This window comes from Linepithema humile, chromosome 8 (assembly GCF_040581485.1).
Source record: "Linepithema humile isolate Giens D197 chromosome 8, Lhum_UNIL_v1.0, whole genome shotgun sequence".
Classification (NCBI taxonomy): Eukaryota; Metazoa; Arthropoda; class Insecta; order Hymenoptera; family Formicidae; genus Linepithema; species Linepithema humile.
In genome coordinates this window covers 3,100,261-3,119,698 of record NC_090135.1, presented here as the reverse complement: position 1 = coordinate 3,119,698, position 19,438 = coordinate 3,100,261, and the positions used below count along the sequence as shown (strand labels likewise).

At 36.8% G+C, this 19,438-nt stretch overlaps 5 protein-coding genes across 10 annotated transcripts in view; 3 read left to right on the top strand and 2 right to left on the bottom strand.

Moving 5' to 3' along the window:
• The window catches only part of LOC105677202 (uncharacterized), a 36,058-nt gene extending 27,706 nt beyond the window's left edge, over nt 1-8,352 (bottom strand). Inside the window, exon 1 of one of the 3 annotated variants that reach the window (XR_010891560.1) lies at nt 6,840-8,352. Coding sequence is in view for 1 of the 3 variants with exons in the window: in XM_067360690.1 (XP_067216791.1) it covers nt 6,840-6,912 (73 nt within the window). In the remaining 2 variants the exon portion in view is untranslated. The remainder of the gene's footprint in view (nt 1-6,839) is intronic. The other 2 variants (XR_010891559.1, XM_067360690.1) reach the window with 2 other exon arrangements.
• Nucleotides 494-6,366, top strand: LOC137001583 (uncharacterized). Of its 2 annotated transcripts, XM_067360691.1 has the most exons (8): nt 494-631; nt 3,299-3,522; nt 3,615-3,881; nt 4,130-4,273; nt 4,376-4,605; nt 5,312-5,471; nt 5,883-5,982; nt 6,071-6,366. In XM_067360691.1, the coding sequence occupies exons 2-8, from the start codon at nt 3,333-3,335 to the stop codon at nt 6,153-6,155; spliced, it is 1,176 nt and encodes a 391-aa protein (XP_067216792.1). In that variant the 5' UTR covers nt 494-631; nt 3,299-3,332; the 3' UTR covers nt 6,156-6,366. The 2 variants fall into 2 exon arrangements, with proteins under 2 accessions (XP_067216792.1, XP_067216793.1); XM_067360692.1 differs by lacking the exon at nt 4,130-4,273.
• On the top strand, nt 509-2,766 carry LOC137001582 (uncharacterized). The gene is made up of 2 exons (XM_067360689.1): nt 509-626; nt 886-2,766. Exon 2 carries the CDS (start codon nt 889-891, stop codon nt 2,764-2,766), a length of 1,878 nt encoding a protein of 625 aa, XP_067216790.1. The 5' UTR covers nt 509-626; nt 886-888.
• A 244-nt stretch (nt 8,353-8,596) lies between the features above and the next one.
• On the top strand, nt 8,597-10,108 carry LOC105680002 (uncharacterized). Its single transcript, XM_012380390.2, has 3 exons — nt 8,597-8,808; nt 8,901-9,312; nt 9,453-10,108. Exons 1-3 carry the CDS (start codon nt 8,597-8,599, stop codon nt 9,990-9,992), a joined length of 1,164 nt encoding a protein of 387 aa, XP_012235813.2. The 3' UTR covers nt 9,993-10,108.
• Nucleotides 9,794-12,616, bottom strand: LOC137001584 (uncharacterized protein PF3D7_1120600-like). Of its 3 annotated transcripts, none has more exons than XM_067360693.1 (6): nt 12,409-12,616; nt 12,023-12,196; nt 11,716-11,940; nt 11,389-11,642; nt 11,125-11,236; nt 9,794-11,050 (listed from the first exon to the last, which is right to left on the bottom strand). In XM_067360693.1, the coding sequence occupies exons 2-6, from the start codon at nt 12,144-12,146 to the stop codon at nt 10,896-10,898; spliced, it is 870 nt and encodes a 289-aa protein (XP_067216794.1). In that variant the 5' UTR covers nt 12,147-12,196; nt 12,409-12,616; the 3' UTR covers nt 9,794-10,895. The 3 variants fall into 3 exon arrangements, with proteins under 3 accessions (XP_067216794.1, XP_067216795.1, XP_067216797.1); XM_067360694.1 differs by having other exon boundaries at nt 12,467-12,615; XM_067360696.1 differs by lacking the exon at nt 11,716-11,940.
• Between the last annotated feature and the right edge of the window lie 6,822 nt (nt 12,617-19,438).

The following is a 19,438-nucleotide window of genomic DNA, read 5'->3' as shown; positions in this document are numbered from 1 at the left end:
TATTGTCCCATATTTATTATCTTGTTGCATTTGTGATATGGACATTCCTGAGGCTGAGTATCACGCATTTTAGTTACTTACAGGCGTTGTTAGCGCGTTTGACGACTCGTTGCTAGCATGCGAGCGGCAAGGAGGGAACAGTAGGCGCAGCGAACGCCGCGTATACTAATCGCTACTATCATTCCCACACAGCATGCAATATTGCAGTAATACTGCAGTGATATTACAATATTTCAGTAATATCACAAAGTACAATAAAATATTACAAAAATATATATATATATATATTATTGAGATATTACACTGCGATATATCACCAAGTAATATTACTGAAATATTACAACGCGATATATTGCTATGTATTATTTCTATAATATTAGAATTTTTTTGCAGTGTGATATATAACTTTGAAATATTACGGAAATATTTCAAATATTATTATGTGATGTATCGCACTGTCTTTCTCTCTCTCTCTATTTCCTTTGTGGCGCTAGCGGTTTTCGACAACTGAAAACGACGACTCTCAAGACGTTGAGACCGTGGTTGAGACACACATTTCTCTACCTCTTATAACTGTGTTTTGAAAAAATAGTTGCATTTTCTACGTACATGCATCGATATTAATTGTAAGGTATGTATAACATGTATTATTTTTTATTATATAATTGTACGAAAAGCGTGAAAGTATTGCCTTCGAATATAGGTTATGTTTGTATTTCTTCATCTTATTTTGTTTCGAGAATGTACTTATTGCAGTGTGCATGTTTTTCATTTACAATTACGCCTTACATTTACTTTTATTATAAATTGGAATAAATTGTTACAGTATATATCAGTGAAATGTAAAATCGGTCATTCAACAAAACAATACAATCCAATTTTCAGATTATGGATCGTGATAAAAAAAATCGTCTATATTCGAACAGACATATCCGTCGCCTAGTTAAAAAAAAAACTATTTCCGATTTACAAAGAATTGTTGATGAATCGTCAGCGGTTTCGAAAAATAAATTTTGTAATAAACTTTGCAATCGTAACGAAGAACAAGTAGATGTTGAACAGATTTCAGGCATAATTTATTCCCGTGAAGAGTTTACTTCCGTTTGTAATTTCACGCAATTACTTATTCCAACAGTAGAAGATCTAAATGGCATATGTAATGATGAATATCCGTGTATTTCATCAAACGATGATGAATTCTTAAACGAAGATGAACAATCTGAATGTAACAATATTGAAGAATTACACAGCAATACATTCGTGACAGATATTATCACATGGATAAAACAATATAAACCTCCAGCAAATTCTGTCAATTCACTTTTGCAAGTTTTACGGAAACATACAAATGCGGCTTTCCCGAAAGATTGTAGGACTCTTCTTAAAACTCCTACATATACAGAAGTGATTGTTATTGACAAAGGTCAATATTGGCATTACGGATTAGAAAAAGCAGTTACACGTTTGTTAACAAACTGTATGCAAACAGACTATTCAGAAAATAGAAATATCAATCTTTTAATAAACATTGACGGGGCAGTATTGGGAAAATGTACAGAAAAAAGTTTATGGCCAATTTTGTGCTCTGATACTGTTTCGAAAAACGTTGCTGTAGTCGGTATATTTTACGGAGAAGGAAAACCTAGCGATTCTAATGAATTTCTCTATAAGTTTGTACATGAAGCAACTGACTTAATTAATAATGGTATTATTTTTGATAATAATTATTACAATGTTAGAGTGAAAGCTCTAATATGTGATGCTCCTGCTAAAGCATATGTGTTGCAAGTAAAAAATCACACCGGATTTAATAGCTGCACAAAATGCATTATCGAAGGCGAATATATTGACAATAGAGTAACTTTTCGAGATGGTGCAAATAAAACTTTAAGAACGACTGAACTGTTCCGAAATTATGCTTATAATTTTGATTACCAATTGGGTGAAACTATTCTTACACAAATTCCACATTTTGATTTTGTTAAAAATATTCCAATCGATTATATGCATTTGGTATGCTTAGGCGTAATGAGAAAATTATTACTTTTGTGGCTGAATGGACCACTTACTGTAAGACTCTCCACGAATGATGTTAACAAGATATCTAATAAATTAATCGAATTAAGGAAAATTATACCATCTGATTTCAATAGAAAACCAAGAACGCTAAAGTATATCAAATTGTGGAAAGCAACAGAATTACGCCTTTTTCTTTTATATTTAGGACCAGTAGTTTTGAAAAACATATTAAGGAAAGAGTTATATGAGCACTTTTTAATTTTACATATTGCAATCATAATTTTAGCAAGTTCAATTTTTTCTTCTGATTCTTTAAATGTCACGTACGCAGAAAATCTGCTGCAGAATTTTGTCGAACAATTTGAGACCTTATATGGAGTGCAATATATTAGTCACAATGTGCATAATTTATTACATCTTGCAGCAGATGTTAGGCAACATGGACCGCTAGATAATTTTAGCGCCTTTCGTTTTGAAAATTACATTGGTATATTGATGAAATATGTTAGAAAAGGAGAAAAGCCTTTGCAACAAATAGCACGGCGGATTGAAGAATATGATTTGCCTTTGAGAAATATAAAGATGACTTGTACATATTCACTCGAAAAACATCATCATAATGGTCCTTTAAATGAACATTGTAACATCTTGAATGTAAAACAATATAAGATCATGCGTGGCCGATTCTTCATACCAATAATTTTTGCATTAATTGTGATGACAACGAAAATGGATGCTGCTTACTGAAAGATGGAACAATTATTGAGTCAGTTAATTTTACTAAACATCAAAATACATCATATATCATTGGGAGACAATTACTTCCTTGTGGCATTCTATATTCAGTTCCGACTGATTCATCAGATATTGGAGTTGTAATAGTTGAGAGAAAACATGAAATTGGATCATGGCTATGTTCCAATGTAAATAGTAAAGTTATGAAAATGCCATATGATGTTAATAAATTTGTAGTTTTTCCGATTCTTCATACCAATATTTAAAAAAATAATTTTTTAAAAATTATAAAATAAAAATATAATAAAATAAAATAAAAAGATATTTTCCAAGGTTTGTAGCGCTTCCTACCTAACTCGAAAAATGATACAATTATATTTCATTTATACTTTTACATTTACACTTTTATACATATACGTATTATATATTTTAATTCACTTTTACAAAATAATTATTCCACATTACATTCGTTTCAGATCGTATGTGCAAACTATGTGTACGAAATGTACTTTCTGCAATATAAAAATTTTTTTCTAAATTGCAGGACATATAAAGTGATCAAAAAGATATACTCAAAAATGTATACCGTTGTCGAGTTTGAGGATGGTATTTTACCAGTACCAAGTTCACGGATTAATACTGAAAAATTTATATGCAAATGGCCTCCTTATTCAAATGCTGACATTGAAAGAGCCATTATTGATATTGATAAAGTTGACAAAGATTGGAACACGTTACCTATTGTTAAAGTGTTTGGAAAATCAGTTCGTAAGTAAAGCATTTCGTCTTTCTTTACAAATATTGCACAAAACAAATACAACTACGTTGCTATATCTTAATATATATTTTTAATATTGAAGATGATTTACAAACTGCGAAAGAGAAAGCTCGATTAGCCCAAATAGTATCTGACTGCGACAATGATGAACATCTGAAAAAAAGTAGGCACGAGAGAAAAAGAAAAGTAGTCGATTCTACGGATGAAGACGATGATGGAGATTCACAGACCAAAAAAATAAACAAAAATAAGTCTTCAAGGCCGAAGTTTTCAAAAATGCCCACAACTTTAATGTCATTGAATTCTAGAAAAAATGTTCTTGACAATGAAATGATAATTGCTAGTGATGGTAAATCTGTTGTTCTTTTTTAGAGTAATTATCATGTATATGAGATAGAGGAAATCTTTGATTCAGTATTTTTTCAAAGTTAAATTGAGTTTCTATAAGAGGCGCTATAGATCAAAAGTTAAACAGGGTTTATAAAAAATTATTTATGCTGGATTTTTAAAAATTACATTTAAACAATTTTTTTATCTGAACTTTAACCTGTTATTGCTAATAATAGAACAATTAACGCACATAAAATTCTTCTACAGATGATAAAAATAATAAGTCCACGCTAAGACAAAATGTTGGCAATATTGTACATACACTTAAGAAAACTGTAGATGTTGCTAGTACTAGTCAAGAAAATAATACACAAAATTGCGAAATGACTAAAAAACTCATTTATATAATCGGTAATAAAATTATTTGCTATTATTACACATATGTTGTCATTTATAATTATATAATATACTTATATAATTTTAATTATTGTAATCTAATCATTTCTATTACAGCTTTAGAAGAAGAAAATATCAAGAAAAGTAATGCTATATTACAGGAAATGAAGGAGATACGAAAAATAATGATTAATTTCTCAGCAAAGAAATATGATCCTACAGTACAGTCTCTTGAAGAATCTATGGTTAATGAAACAAACTTAAATGATCTTTTTCCGCTTAATGACAGCGATGAGTTGCAAGCAATTGAAGAGAAATTGGAAAACAGTGCATTTAAGAATGATGTGGTACATTTGTATTTGTGTTATATTGATATTTGATTTTTGATTGACGTAAATTATTTTAATATTAATAATTTTTATTTTAAAAAATAATACACGAACTGTTATTACAATAAATAAAAGTAACATTGTATTTCAATTATTGATTTATTATAAATATTTTGTTACATTTTATTATTCTAATTGCATATTTTAAATATTTTTATAAAGTATAAATATAAAAACTGACGTATTGAATGTTTTATATGTTAATGGAAATGCAACAATGTTCGCATACCTCATCAATAAAGTATAAGATGTAGTGAGTATTAAAAAAATACTATAAAAGCATGTTCTGTTTTAACGCCAACTTGCAACATATATTCTATTTTAAATTCAATTTTTCTACAATGTTCTTTTTGATTCTTATTAATTAATATTTCTTAAATTTTAAAACTAATATATATATATATATTAGTTTTAAATATATATATATATATATATATATATATATATATATATATATATATATAGTTATATATATATAACTTATATATATATATATATATTAGTCTTTTAATATTTCTAAAATCCTCTGTGTTGGGTGAATTGTAGAGTATTGATACTGCAATATACTCTAGCATGTACTTTTTGCAGTTTGTGGAAGTAGCTTTTGCATATGTTATATGCTAAATATATTGACATTAGTAGTTATTAGTTGTAATGTTTGCAGATGACACTGTTCGCCAAAAGAGGAGGAAGAAATGCTTATAAAATTACAACCAATATTTTATCAAAAGCATTCACAAATAAGTTTGCTTGTGAATTTAGTTATTTTGGAAAACAGAAGAAAAAAGCTCTGTCCAAATTCAAAATCACAAAATGCATTATTGGTAAGTATAATTTTAGATTACAGTGTGTATAGAGAAACAACAGTTTTTTTGTAATTGAAAGCAATTGAACCATTTTATTTTAAAAATAACAATTTGAAACACAATAAGAAACATTTAAGAATAACAAAAATATTATAAATACAATATAATTTAGAATTTCTTAATTTTTATGAACTATTTTGTAGCGACAAAAATAAAATAAACAATAAAAAACCAAATTTTTACGTAATTATAGTTGAGCTTCTCCTTACAATAAATCTTTCAAGAAAAATAATATTAAGCCCGAGAAAAGTAGAATATTTTAACGTACATGATTTATAAAATGCAAAACAACGAGATTTATGTATATAATATGTTATAGTAATATTAATTAGATAACGAAGTTACATCCTATGGAATTTTGATTTTCAGAAACAGTCATGAAATGTGACAGAAATATCAAAGAAGACGAGTTGCAAAGAAAAATAGGCAATTGGTTAGCAAATGCTCCGCAACGAGTTTTGAGAGAGAGGTAATATATATTTGTTTTATTATTATCCATAAAATAATTTTTATCAGTCGAAACGAATATACATATAAATGATCACTTTATATTATAGAATAAAGAAAGAAAAAAAGAAAGATGAAGAAAAGGATAACAGAAAAGATGACGAACAGGAAACAGACGAAGGAGACGATCTGTGAAATATATATAGATATAAATACACACATATATATAAATGATACATACACACATATAGATAAAGTAATGTTTTTATAATATATACATATATACATGTCAAGTATGCTTTTAGAATTTAATAAAAAAATATAATAATATAATAATAAAAACTGTAATAATAACCAATTTATATGAAATTATAACAAATAAATAAAATTTTTTTATTTACTGCAACAGTGACATAATTAAAAAATCACGATTTTCCACAAAACGAATTTGAATGTTTTAAATAGATGTGTTATAACGATTTAAAACACTTAAACTCGTTTTCTGAAAAATCGTGACTTTTGAGTTATGTCACTGTTGCAGTAAAAGAGCGACGTTACGTAAACATCATTATAATATTATAGACAATATTACAGAATTATTATGGCAATATTGCAGAACAGTATCAGTAATATTGTCGAAACATTACCGTAATATTGTATAAATATCATCGCATTATTACAGACAGATCATCGTAATATTATTAAAATATCGCAGAAATATTTAAGTGATGGATTCTCGCGGACATTTAATATTACAACAATATTTATGCAATATTACTGATGTATTGCCGCGTAATATTCCAAAAAAATTGTAACATTACTGCTATATTACTGCAATATTGCATGCTGTGTGGGTTATATATTAATTATTTTACATACCTTTGAAATGTCCTATTATGTCTTCGGCAAATCGCCACGCAGTCAGCAGTTGAATTGCCGTATTCGAGGCCATAACGTTATGACACGATATTCACAAATAGCACGCGACCACACGCGACAAAGCACGCTATGCGAGGCAATGCCATATAGGTCATTGCGTTAGCTTTTGTTTTTTCGTTGTCTCACTCTATCACTAACTCACTGACTTACTGCTGCAGCGCTGTTCGCGCCGGCTTAACGAAACGATGTTATATATATATGCATATCGGTTAGTTCTGATAGCTACTTTTATGTTGCTATACGATTTGATCCTAACAGACATGCATATTTTGCTATTTTTCTTACATATTAGGTGCAATAGCAAACCGTTTTGCTGTAGTTTAGAAATTTATAGTTATGGCAGCAAACACAGTTTTAGCTAACTATGATTAGCTGCGATGGCAAAAATTTTTTTTTCCGTGTATCTTGTTGTAACAATATTATTTTTTTCCAAATTATGTATTCCACTTCCAGATGGCATTTCGGTTTTACTTGAGACCAATGTAGAATTCTCATTACTGCAAGACATACCACAGTCTTGTCCAATAAAATTTGTTAATGTATGACTTGTATCATATTTTATTAATCGTACATTCTGATTATTGAATGATAATGCACGATTGGTATGTTTTATTTGTTCTGATTCTTTTGCGTAGCCATTGTGTGACAATGTATCCATGCTGATACTGCGAGATAAAATATTATTTGCATTGTGTTTCGGTGTTTCCATAACATATTTTATTTTGGATTTGTCCAAGTAGTTTTGTAACGATGCAGCCCGCTGCATCGTTACGGCTACGGACCGTCCATCGTCCGTAGCCCACCAAGGGCGCATCGCGCGCCGATAAATTTCCTATCAAAAACAGCGGCGGTCAACCGCCGAAAATCCCCCACACCCGACCGTTCCGAAATTCCGTATTGTGGGGGACTCGCCGCCGAAACCGCCGATGCTTGCCGATTCGAAATCATTCGGCCGCCAGCCGGGTATAAAAGAGGCCCGGCTGAACGTCTTCTCACCAGACTCCGTTCGCTGATAGACAGCGAACATCCCTCTACGAGTGTCCTCGTAGTCCTCAACCGAGCATACTCGGTTTTTCGTATACCTGTGCCAGCACACGAGTATCCTCGTGTACCGCCGAGCGTCCTCGGTATTCTTGATTCCCGCATACGAATCTATTCGTATACCCGCCGAGCGTACTTGGCTCCTCTAGGCCACCGAACTTCGTATTGCGGGCATTTCCGCATACCAAGCTAAGTCGCCGTTCTAAGATTCCGCCTTCGTACGAGCATCCTCGTACTCCCGCCGAGCGTAATCGGCAACCTAAGTCCTGATACCGCGTTTATTCGCCGGGATTTCAAAATCGTAATCCGTCCGGCAAGCAAAACCACGTCAACCAATCCGCGCCGCCGAATAGTCCGCATCGATCTACGATCGAACAGACTCGCGATACTACGAACGCACTCACCGACCAGCGCTCCGTATCGTACCAACCGTTGCGACACGATCGCCCGCGCTTGCGCTCTCACCAACCGCACCAAGACGCCTCACGTCACACTAAGAGTGCGTTCGAAAATAAGTTTGGTTGGTGTTGGGAAAAAAGATAAAGTTGGCAGTATTGAAAATTACCAGTGCTGCGTTTCGTTTCTTCCACTGGGATCACTGCGTTATACGAAAAACATAAATAACCTATTTCAAGTGTTGCAATTAGATTATTATTATGGAAGAATATATTATATTCCAAAACATCATGTTTGAATCTTCGAGTAGTTCCTCTTCTTCAGACAGTGATGATAATGAAGAATTGCAAAATATTTTATTCGATAATAGAGGTAACAATAGAGATGAAAGGAGAATAGTACCAAAAATAACAAATTATTTGGAAAATGTTGTTATAAGATATACAAATATTGAATTTAAATCACATTTTAGGTAAATCATATAACTTTATTATAATTATAGCATTATTAATATAAAACACACATTCATGTTAATAATAATGTATGTGATATTATTTGTTATAGGATGGAGCGTAACACTTTTTATTTTTTATTGCATTTTATTGGATCCAAATTAGAATCTTTTCCATTCATGGGAAGAGAACAAATCAATACAACAAAACAGTTATTAATAGCTATTTATGTTTTGGCAACACCAGATTCTTATCGCTCCATATGTGAAAGATTTGGTGTTGCCAGATCAACTGCGTGGTTTAGCGTCAAAAGAGTTGTTCGAGCATTGTACGGCCTTCGAAATCTTTTCATCAGATGGCCTACCTATGAAGAAGCTCAAACAATATGGACAAACATACAGACATTATATGGATTTCCGAAAGTCCTAGGTATCATTGATGGGACACATATAAATATTGCCCGGCCAAAAAGAGATGCTAGTAGTTATATAAATAGAAAAAGCAGATTCTCCATCCAATTACAAGTAAGGAAAAATATTTTTTTTATTAAATATATTAATTTTAAGAGATAATAAATATTACAAACTTTATTAATATAAATTGAATGAACAATATGTAGAAACAGAGCGAATTTTGTTTGTTAAGAATTATATTTTTTTTCTAGGTAATCTGTAAAGATAATTTGTCTTTCATTCATGTCTTTGCTGGAATGCCAGGTTGTGTGCACGACATGCGAGTGTTTCTTTATTCTGGAGTGCAGCAATATTGTACTCCAGAATTTTTCCCCGAAGACAGTCACTTATTAGGTGATGCAGCGTATAGTATACAAAAAAATGTCATGGTACCATTCTACAATAATGGTCATTTAATTAGGAGACAGAAAGAATTTAATCGTTATTTGTCATCTGCCCGAATAACCGTAGAAAGAGCAATCGGATTATTGAAAGGACGATGGCGTTATTTATTGGATAAATTACCAATGACAAGGACAGATTTAGTTCCATATTATGTAGTTAGTTGTTGTGTATTACACAACATTTGTTTATTGAATAATGATGCTATTGAAATCCCTATTGTTGTACCTGACATGCTACACGAAATGGAACCGTTAGCTATTACTAATGAATTGAGAGAAGAAGGAAATATAAAAAGAAATCGATTAATGGAAATAATTACAAATAATAATTTTCAAGAAAGGAATTAGTTTCTGTATTAATATGTAGTGTGCGTATATGTGTAAATATATAAATATTTGTAAAGTATATTAATTTTTATATAGCATTCTTTAAAATATATGATAAATAAATGAAATAAAATGAATTGACATTTTAATATTTATTATTAATTTTTATTATATTTATGATAAGTAATAAATACAAAATTAGAACATTTAGTAAGCAATAGTATTCTAAAGAAAAGAATTTACAACACATATCTTGTAAATAAAAAATAAATTTTATTACATTTTGACCTTTGTAGTAGATATGTAGGAACTAGATTTTTTGACATAAATGAACACAATATTTTTTATAACAAATAAAATTGATAGTAAAAGAAATCTAGAAGATAAATAAAAAGAACAATTAGTTAATTTACTTTAGTAATCTATCACAGCACTATTAATAATTATTAATAGAATTGTCAATATCACAATCTGAATAGATTTATAATTTGTTTAAATAAAAAATAATATTTTAAAGTTTAATTAATATCATATATATATAATAACATATTTGTATAAAACTTCTTATTTTGTAATATACTTTCTTGTCATAATATGTACGATATTTTAATATTTCTTATATGCAGTCTTGTATATGCAGGAATTTATTAATAGTTTTAATTTGTGTACTTTTTCTTTCCTGAGGCTCTTAAATGAATATATAACTTGTAATTTCACAATATTTTATGCTCTAAGTCTTGCGACACATAATTGTTTTGTATCTCAAGTCTTAAATCTTTATTATGTATACAAAGACAATCTTCGTACACATAATATACTTTTAAGACTTCAAAAACAGTTATTGTGTCAAAAGATTTCAAGCATAAAACGTTGTTTTAAAATTATTAGTTAGTTATTCTGCTAAGATTTCATCAAATGTTTATATCACTTTCTTGTTTGAAAAATTTCTTTTAAATCTTTTAAAATTTTTAATTTTTCTGCTCTATATTTAGCTGTTTCTTCTCGTTTTATACGTTTTTCTTCTAGTGATGTCCGCAAATAATTAGCTTTTTCTTCATGTAATGAGATTTTCTTTTGTTCTAAAAAAAATATTGTTAATTATAAACTTAAGTAACAATAAGAAACAATAAAATATACTCTTGTAGCTACTAACTTTTTGGCGAGTCATTATCATTGAATACCGACTTTTCAGATTCTCTAATGTTTGATCCCGCTACAGATATTGGTTTTACCCATGGTTTATTGCAAAAGAGCTCATCTAATGACTAAAATATACATATGACTAAAATATACATATTATTTTACAAGGAAAAGTTATGAATAATTATTTATACTGTTAATTATAAAAATTTTTATTATTAATAACAAAACTAAACAACTTTTATAATTCAGAATATTTTGTTATATAATATATTACCTCTAAATATATCCATTCTTTTTTATCATTTCCACTTTGAGCGTTGTGATCGATAATTTGACGATACCGTCGTTTCAAAGTGTCCATTTTATTATAACATTGAGTGACTGTAAAGTTATATTGTTTTTCCTTCATGCGTTGGGAAATTAGATTCCACATTTTTTTATGGGATTCTTTGCCCAACATATACGACTTTTCTTTATATAGCGAGATCAACAAAAGTATAGCATTATGTGTCCATTTTTCAATTGATTCTAAAAAGAAAAAAGTAAAAATATTTAATAAATCTTGCTAGTTTTCTGTAATTGTGCAATAATTTAAATATACCTATATTCAACATGTTTGTTTCATTATCAATATCTGAAGCATTGTTGTCTGTTTCATTTTGATTAGTCTCAATATTTGACAATAAATCATCAAGTTGTATGATAGTATTTATATTTTTCATATTTTTTTTCGAAGAACTGGGATTATCAATTGTGCTCGAATTACGTTCGTTAATTAAAAGGGTATGTTTTGCTTTTTGTAGCAAAGCATTAGCAAATGTAATATCTATATATAAAAATAACAATATATAATTATTTTTGCATGCTTTCTTATCTGGATAGTTAACTGTTTAATATTGAAATAATACCTTTATAAGCGCGATTGAAATCTTCTTCATTAACTTCTATTATATATTCTATATTGGTTATTTCATCAAGCAACTTCAATTGACGAGTGTTGTGTTTCTTAACTAATTGCACAGATTTCTTCATTTTTTAAATATATGTTTAAGAGACGTATAATAAGTAACAAGAGAAGTGATCTGTAAATATTACACAATTATGTTACATTTAAATATAAGAAACAATAATTTATAAAAAAGAGAAAAAGAAGTAAAGGTTAGAATACATTTGTTTTACTGTATTTAATTATGATTACATTAATTATTACATATAATAACTATAGCATATATATTTATTTATATATATATAGATAAAGCATATTATTATAAAATATGTTTTACTTCTTCTTTACCTCTTTCATAATACCTCAAATAGCAAATTTTTTTATGTCCTTAATAACCTCAACAAACCTCAGTGATCCCTGGTATAACGTATAATTCCAATGATCCCAGTGGAAGAAACGAAACGCAGCACTGGTAATTTTCAATACTGCCAACTTTATCTTTTTTCCCAACACCAACCAAACTTATTTTCGAACGCACTCTAAATAATTATTTCGCCGCCGCTCAAATAATTATCTCATTATTGCCAATATTTCACATTTATTTTCACGTTGCTTTCGCTTTTATTTTGCGCCGCTTTAAAATAATTATTTCACCGTTGTTCAGATAATTATTCTGCTACCGCCGATACTTCGCTTACGTTCACGCTGCTTTATATTTATTCCACGCCGCCTCAAGATTTATTTCGCCATTGCCAAATAATTATTTCACCGATATTCTGTTACTGATTTCACCGATATATCCTTTCATATGTATTTTACCTAGCTCAAATAATTATTCAGCCGTTGCTTAATAATTCTTTCGCATCGCATGTACACACACAGTCATCAAACATACTAAATTAAATAAACACGTCTTCTAATTTACCATTAACTAAACGCATTTTCTTTGACACACCCCCAACCGACCGAACCTGGATTCCGACGAGCTATACCGCGCTCGAAAAGCTCACACGGTTTCATGGCGCCCGAACAGGGACCAGATAAAGGGGTGCGTCAACGAGATCCACTAACGATGACTGCGTGGATACAGCGGTTACCGCGCTCCGAAATAGCGCGACTTCTGCAAACCCGCGATATCAGCTGCGACGGCAACTTGGACGATCTCCGTCGACGATTACGCGAATACATTCGCGCGAATCCGGGGGACATCATCCCCCCAGCCGAAGAACCAACGGAAACCGAGGCCCGGGCGACATTAAACGTACCACTGCTACGACTCCCGGGTAGCTCGGGCCGCGCAAGTCCGATCGACGACGACGACCGGGCTAGTTTTTATTCAGCACCCGACCCCCCGACCCCCATTGCCAACCCGCTTGAGCCAGCGAAAACGATGGATCAAATCCGAAAATGGGGGTGCCACTTCGATGGCAAAGACCCAATTGCTTTCCTCGAGCGCATCGAAGAACTTCGGCAAATTTATCGATATTCGGGCGACCACCTTCTTCTCGGCCTGCCCGAAATTCTTAGAGGCGAGCCACTGCTCTGGTTCCGAAACCGCCGCCACGCCTGGAGGACGTGGCCCGATTTTCTGACCGAATTTCGCGGACATTTCCTCCCGCGACGCTACCAAGCCCGCCTCCGGAGGGAGGCGACCAACCGTCGCCAGCTACCGAACGAGGATTTTTCAAAATTCTCGACCGCCTTGCTTACGCTCGCGCGCCGCGCCGGGGGACTTTCAGAGGCGGAAACACTCGATCTCCTGATCGAAAATATGGACCCGGAATACCGCCTGTATATCCGCCCGCACGACGCGATTGATTTCGACGAGCTTTCCGACCGCGCCGCCGAGTACGAAGAACTCACCGCGCAACGACGACAACGCGACCGAAAACCCATCGAAACTCAAAGCACCGCAACCACCGAGTACAAACGGAACGAATGCTGCTGGCGCTGCAAGCAGCGGGGCCATACCCGACTGAATTGCAAACGGCCGCCTCGCAAATTCTGTTCTCAGTGCGGGAAGGATGGGGTATATTCCCGCGACTGTCACCCGCCGGCGGGAAACGCCACGCGGGCCGGGGCAACGGCGGCCGCCGACCGGCCCAATTAGAAATCATTTTTCGGCCGCGTCCGCACATTCAAATCACGTGCTGCGGAAAAATCATCACCGCTCTTCTCGACTCGGGTTCCGACCGGTCATTCATCAATAGCGCGCTCGCCGGATATATAGTAGACAAGGGCTACCGCCCCCGCACCATACATGAGCACGTAACGGTAGCTGACGGCGGTTCCGCCCCCATCACCGAAAGCTTCAAGCTTAAAATCGAAATAGAAGGGGAGAGCTTCTCGCACGATTTTCAAGTACTTCCGGCGCTAGGCAACGAAATGCTGATAGGGGTAGATCTATGGGCGTATTTAGGGATCACCCTACCGTCACCACCGTTACCGAAATTCGCGCCCTCCGACAATGCCGACACAATATCCGACGGACTAACACCACGAACCGACACAGAGACCCGGCAACTATGCGCTTTTCTCGATAAAGAACTCTCGCTCTTCCAACACGTCGTCGGGCCTACCAACCGGATAGAACACCATCTCCGGCTGACCGATACGCGGCCAATAAAGCAGAGATACCGCCCGCGTAATCCAGCCATGCAGGAGATTATTAACGAAGCCGTTAACGAAATGGAGCGAGAGGGGGTAATAGAACCGTCCCAAAGCGCGTGGAGCTCGCCCGTGGTAATAGTCAAGAAAAAGGACGGAAAGCCACGGTTTTGTATCGACTTCAGGAAAGTCAACGCCGTAACCGAGCGCGACGCCTACCCCCTCCCGCACATAACCGCCACGTTGGATAAGTTGCGAGGAGCAAAGTATCTGTCGACACTTGATCTAAAAAGCGGGTATTGGCAGGTACCCCTGACCGCCGAAAGCCGACCCATCACCGCGTTCACCATTCCAGGGAGGGGGCTGATGTAATTTCGCGTCATGCCGTTCGGTTTGCATTCCGCGCCCGCTACGTTCCAACGCCTTCTCGACACCGTATTAGGCCCCGCGCTAGAACCCAACGTGTTCGTTTATTTAGACGGCGTGATAGTCGTCAGTGCCACCTTTTCCGAGCACTTACAGCATTTAGCCGAAGTATTCCGACGACTCAGAGAGGCCAAGTTGCGCCTCAATCCGGAAAAATGCCATTTTTGCCGGACCGAACTGGCCTATCTTGGCCATATCATCACGCAAAACGGTATCCATACCGACCCCGCCAAGATAAGCGCCGTAGCTCAATGGCCCGCTCCAACCACCATCCGAAAAGTCCGCCAATTTCTCGGCATGGCGTCCTGGTACCGCCGTTTCGTGGACAATTTTTCCACTATCTCCGCTCCGCTCACGCGGTTGACCCGCAAGAACGCGCGCTGGCAATGGGGGCCGGAGGAAGAAAGCGCCTTTAACGCTCTAAAGGGGGCGCTCGTGACGGCGCCCGTACTCGCCTGCCCTGACTTCCGGTTACCGTTCGTGCTTCAAACCGATGCAAGCACCTGCGGCCTCGGCGCCGTCTTAACACAAAACTTTACCGAAGGCGAACGCGTGATTGCCTACGCCAGTCGCACGCTTAATACCGCCGAAAAAAATTACAGCGCGACTGAGTTAGAGTGCCTCGCGGTCGTTTGGGGAATCCGCCGAATGAGGGATTACCTTGAGGGGTATCAATTTACCGTGATTACCGACCATCAGTCACTACGGTGGTTGAAAAACCTCGAAACCCCCACCGGCCGACTAGGACGCTGGCTCTTTGAACTCCAGCAGTATAATTTCGAAATACAATATCGTCGCGGAGCATTAAACAAAGTTGCCGACGCTCTCTCTCGCGAGCCCGAAACCTGCGCCGTCCAACCAGCAACCTGCGCCTGGTATCGCGGACTCATGCGGAAAATAAGAAGCGAACCAAAGAATTACCCCGACTACGTTATACGGGGGGGTAAAATCTACCGCCACATACGGCACGATCTTGAGTTCCGCGACCATACCGAAAACGAACAGTGGAAGCGCTGTCTCCCTCGTTCCAAGCGAGAGAGAATAATACAGCGGTTCCACAACGAACCGACCGCCGGACACCTAGGCGTATCTAAAACGATACACCGCGTCACACGCCATTACTATTGGCCCGGCATGTTTCGCGACATCGCCCGATACGTCCGAAACTGCGAAAACTGTCTCGCGTACAAGCCGTATCAGGGCAAGCCTGCCGGTCGCGCGCACGCGCATAATGTTACCGCGCCGTGGCAACAGGTCACGATCGACCTAATAGGACCGCTGCCGCGCTCCGCGAACGGACATTCGTGGTTATTCGTACTGCAAGACCGCTTCTCGAAATGGGTGGAATTGCAACCCTTACGCCAAGCCACCGGCGAAGCGGTTAGCCGAATCGTGGCCGAACGCATTATTTACCGACACGGATGCCCCGAAAAGATTGTATCCGATAACGGCAAGCAATTTGTTTCGCGCCAATTTATTGGCATGCTTAAATCCTTCGGGATAACCCATCGCACCACACCGATATACACACCGCAGTGTAATCCCGTAGAACGAACCAATCGGACCGTTGAGACAATGATCGCGCAATTCGTTGAACGCAATCATCGCACGTGGGACCGCCACATCCTAGCATTGCAATACGCATATAACAGCGCGTCTCATGACGCTACCGGACTCACGCCCGCCTTTATCAATTACGGACGCGAATTGGCGTCACCACATCCGGAAGACCGAACGCACCTGAGCACGCCGATTCCAACCACCACCTGGCGGCGCCATCTAGACGAGGCCCGAGAGTTGGTGACCGGGAACCTCGCCAGAGCATTCCAGCGGCAAGAGCCGTACTACAATCTACGGCATCGTGATTGGCGGCCCAAAATCGGCGAGACGGTGTGGCGCCGCGAGCACCCCCTGTCGAACAAAGCTACCGGCGTCAACGCAAAACTCGCGCCGAAGTACACCGGCCCCTACAAAGTAGGCCGGATCATCACCCCCGTCATTTATGATTTGCGTGATAAGAGGGGGCGATGGCTCAGGCGCATCCACGCGCAAGACTTAAAGCCGGGAAACGGGGATGAGACCCCCCCAGTTAAAGATAAAGTCCGCAATTCCGGGGAATCGGACTATATAAAGGCCGATTCCAGGAAATCAGATCACTCGTTCAAGATGAGTACCAGTCGCATCTTGAGCGAAATCGAGGCCCTCTTAACCGAGGAGCCTCAGCGAGCAGCGACGACGTCGCAGCCGTTCCGCACCGTCCCCCGAGTGGGGACGTTAATACAGCGTTCCGACGCTGAAAATCGCCGAAAGGCGATATTTTTGGCGACACCACCACCACCGGTGCCGCAAGGAAGAAAGCAGAAGTCTCCGGGCGACGTGTGCAATGCCACGCACACGCCGCTACCGGAGCGAAGACCCGCGGTCACCGTGCCGACCACCGCACGGACCAAGCCGACCAGGGCCGTAAGGATACGACCCTGGAGCGGCCCAATGCCGACGACTTCGGTCATTGGACCTCGGCCGCCAATGGCCGTCCAGACGGTCGTTGGAACTCGGCCGCCAACGGCCCTTGCCGCACCCGCAGCCGCCGCATCCCGGCCAACACCAGCCGCCGCGACAACGACGCCAGCAACCGCCGTCATATGGCCACCACCGGCCTCCGCTGCACCGCCGCCGCCGCCGAGATGGGATCCTGCGTCTCCACCACCCATCATGGTGGAGTACGCCCCACGAGCTTTCGCCGCTATACCGTACTTCTCGGTGATGAAGTCGAGACGGTACAAGCTCCGGACCACCGACGGAAGGAGATACAAACTCCTGTTCTCCAGGGAGGGGCGACTCCTCACCAGCCGTCAGCTGCCTCCGCAGGCTTCCGGCTCCCCAAGAAGGGGGGTGATGTAACGATGCAGCCCGCTGCATCCGAATTTGCCATAAGAAATATACTATTAAATATTATATGCATTTCAAAAACTGATTAAATCAGAACAAAATACATCAAATTAAGGATCTATTTCGTTTAGTATTCAGTCTGGAAACATTGTAGTCACTACCCACACATTTGGAATAATATTATATTATGTTCCTCACCAATAATTCCACACCATTTAAAAATTTTAAAACATTTAGTATAAATATCTGACAAACCAATAATAAAATGTTTAGATAAATTACGGCATTCAAATACTCCCATTGATTTTGAGTCAACAACGTCAATCATACAAATTTGTAATTTCTTTAAATTTTTTTACAATAAAATAATATTTTGTTGAGATTTGAACAATATTATCTATTATGCATATAATACCACTTTTTAAGCAACAACAATTATCGCGTTCATAACACGCGTATGTAATGTGACTAACTTTTAATAATTTAAATCGAACACATATAGAAGGGATGTTACGTAAAAGAGGACCATTCTTATGAGTACAGGATGCTCGTATTGTACCGTTAGAACTATTTGATTTAGAGGAAACAGTGCGTAAATTCATTTCCTGCAATCTTCGTACAAACTGTTGCAATGGAAGATGAGGTTTACATATAAAATTTCGAAATTCTGGCATATAATTCTCAAAATCAAACGCGGAAAATGAATCTAACTTTCCCAACAGTTTAACATCGTTGACAAGATGAAGTAAACCGTGCAAATTATATGACAAAAATTCTATTCCGTATAAATGTTCACTAAGAATTACAAATTTACGTAGCATTTTTTCCGCAAATAAGATATCTTCATCAGATGAAATGTCAGACATAAGAATGCGGATACCACAGGATAACAATAGAAAATGTATATAAACATTTCGTGTCACTACACACGTAAAACAGAAGATCCTGTGTATATTAAAAATGTACGAAATTCTGTAGCCTTAAAAGTTTTATATTCTACAATATCTCTACACCGACGAGAAAATTCACGTGGGCAATATGCGCTACAAGAAAGCAGTTTTGTCGAAATTATATTTATTTGTCTACCAGATAATTTAGACACGGCATACTTCCCTTCAAGCCACGCAATAATCAGTTTTTTAGTAACCCCAAGCAAAAGCAAATGCATATATTCAAAAGGAACATTTGAAACTAATCCCATTGGAAGTGCAGATAATGGACTTTTACCATTATGATGTTCTGTATCTACACACATGTTATATTCTAAATCAGTTCGTAATGGTGATTCAAACACATTAAATACCATTCTATTGGATGATCTAAACCCTTCAACTTTGCATTTAGAACATGGATTTGAAGACATGTGACCCTTATGATTTAAAATTAATGCTCTTGCTGGTGCATCTGCAATAAAGCATCTAATACGGACAGGAATTTTTCTATCATTCATGGAAAC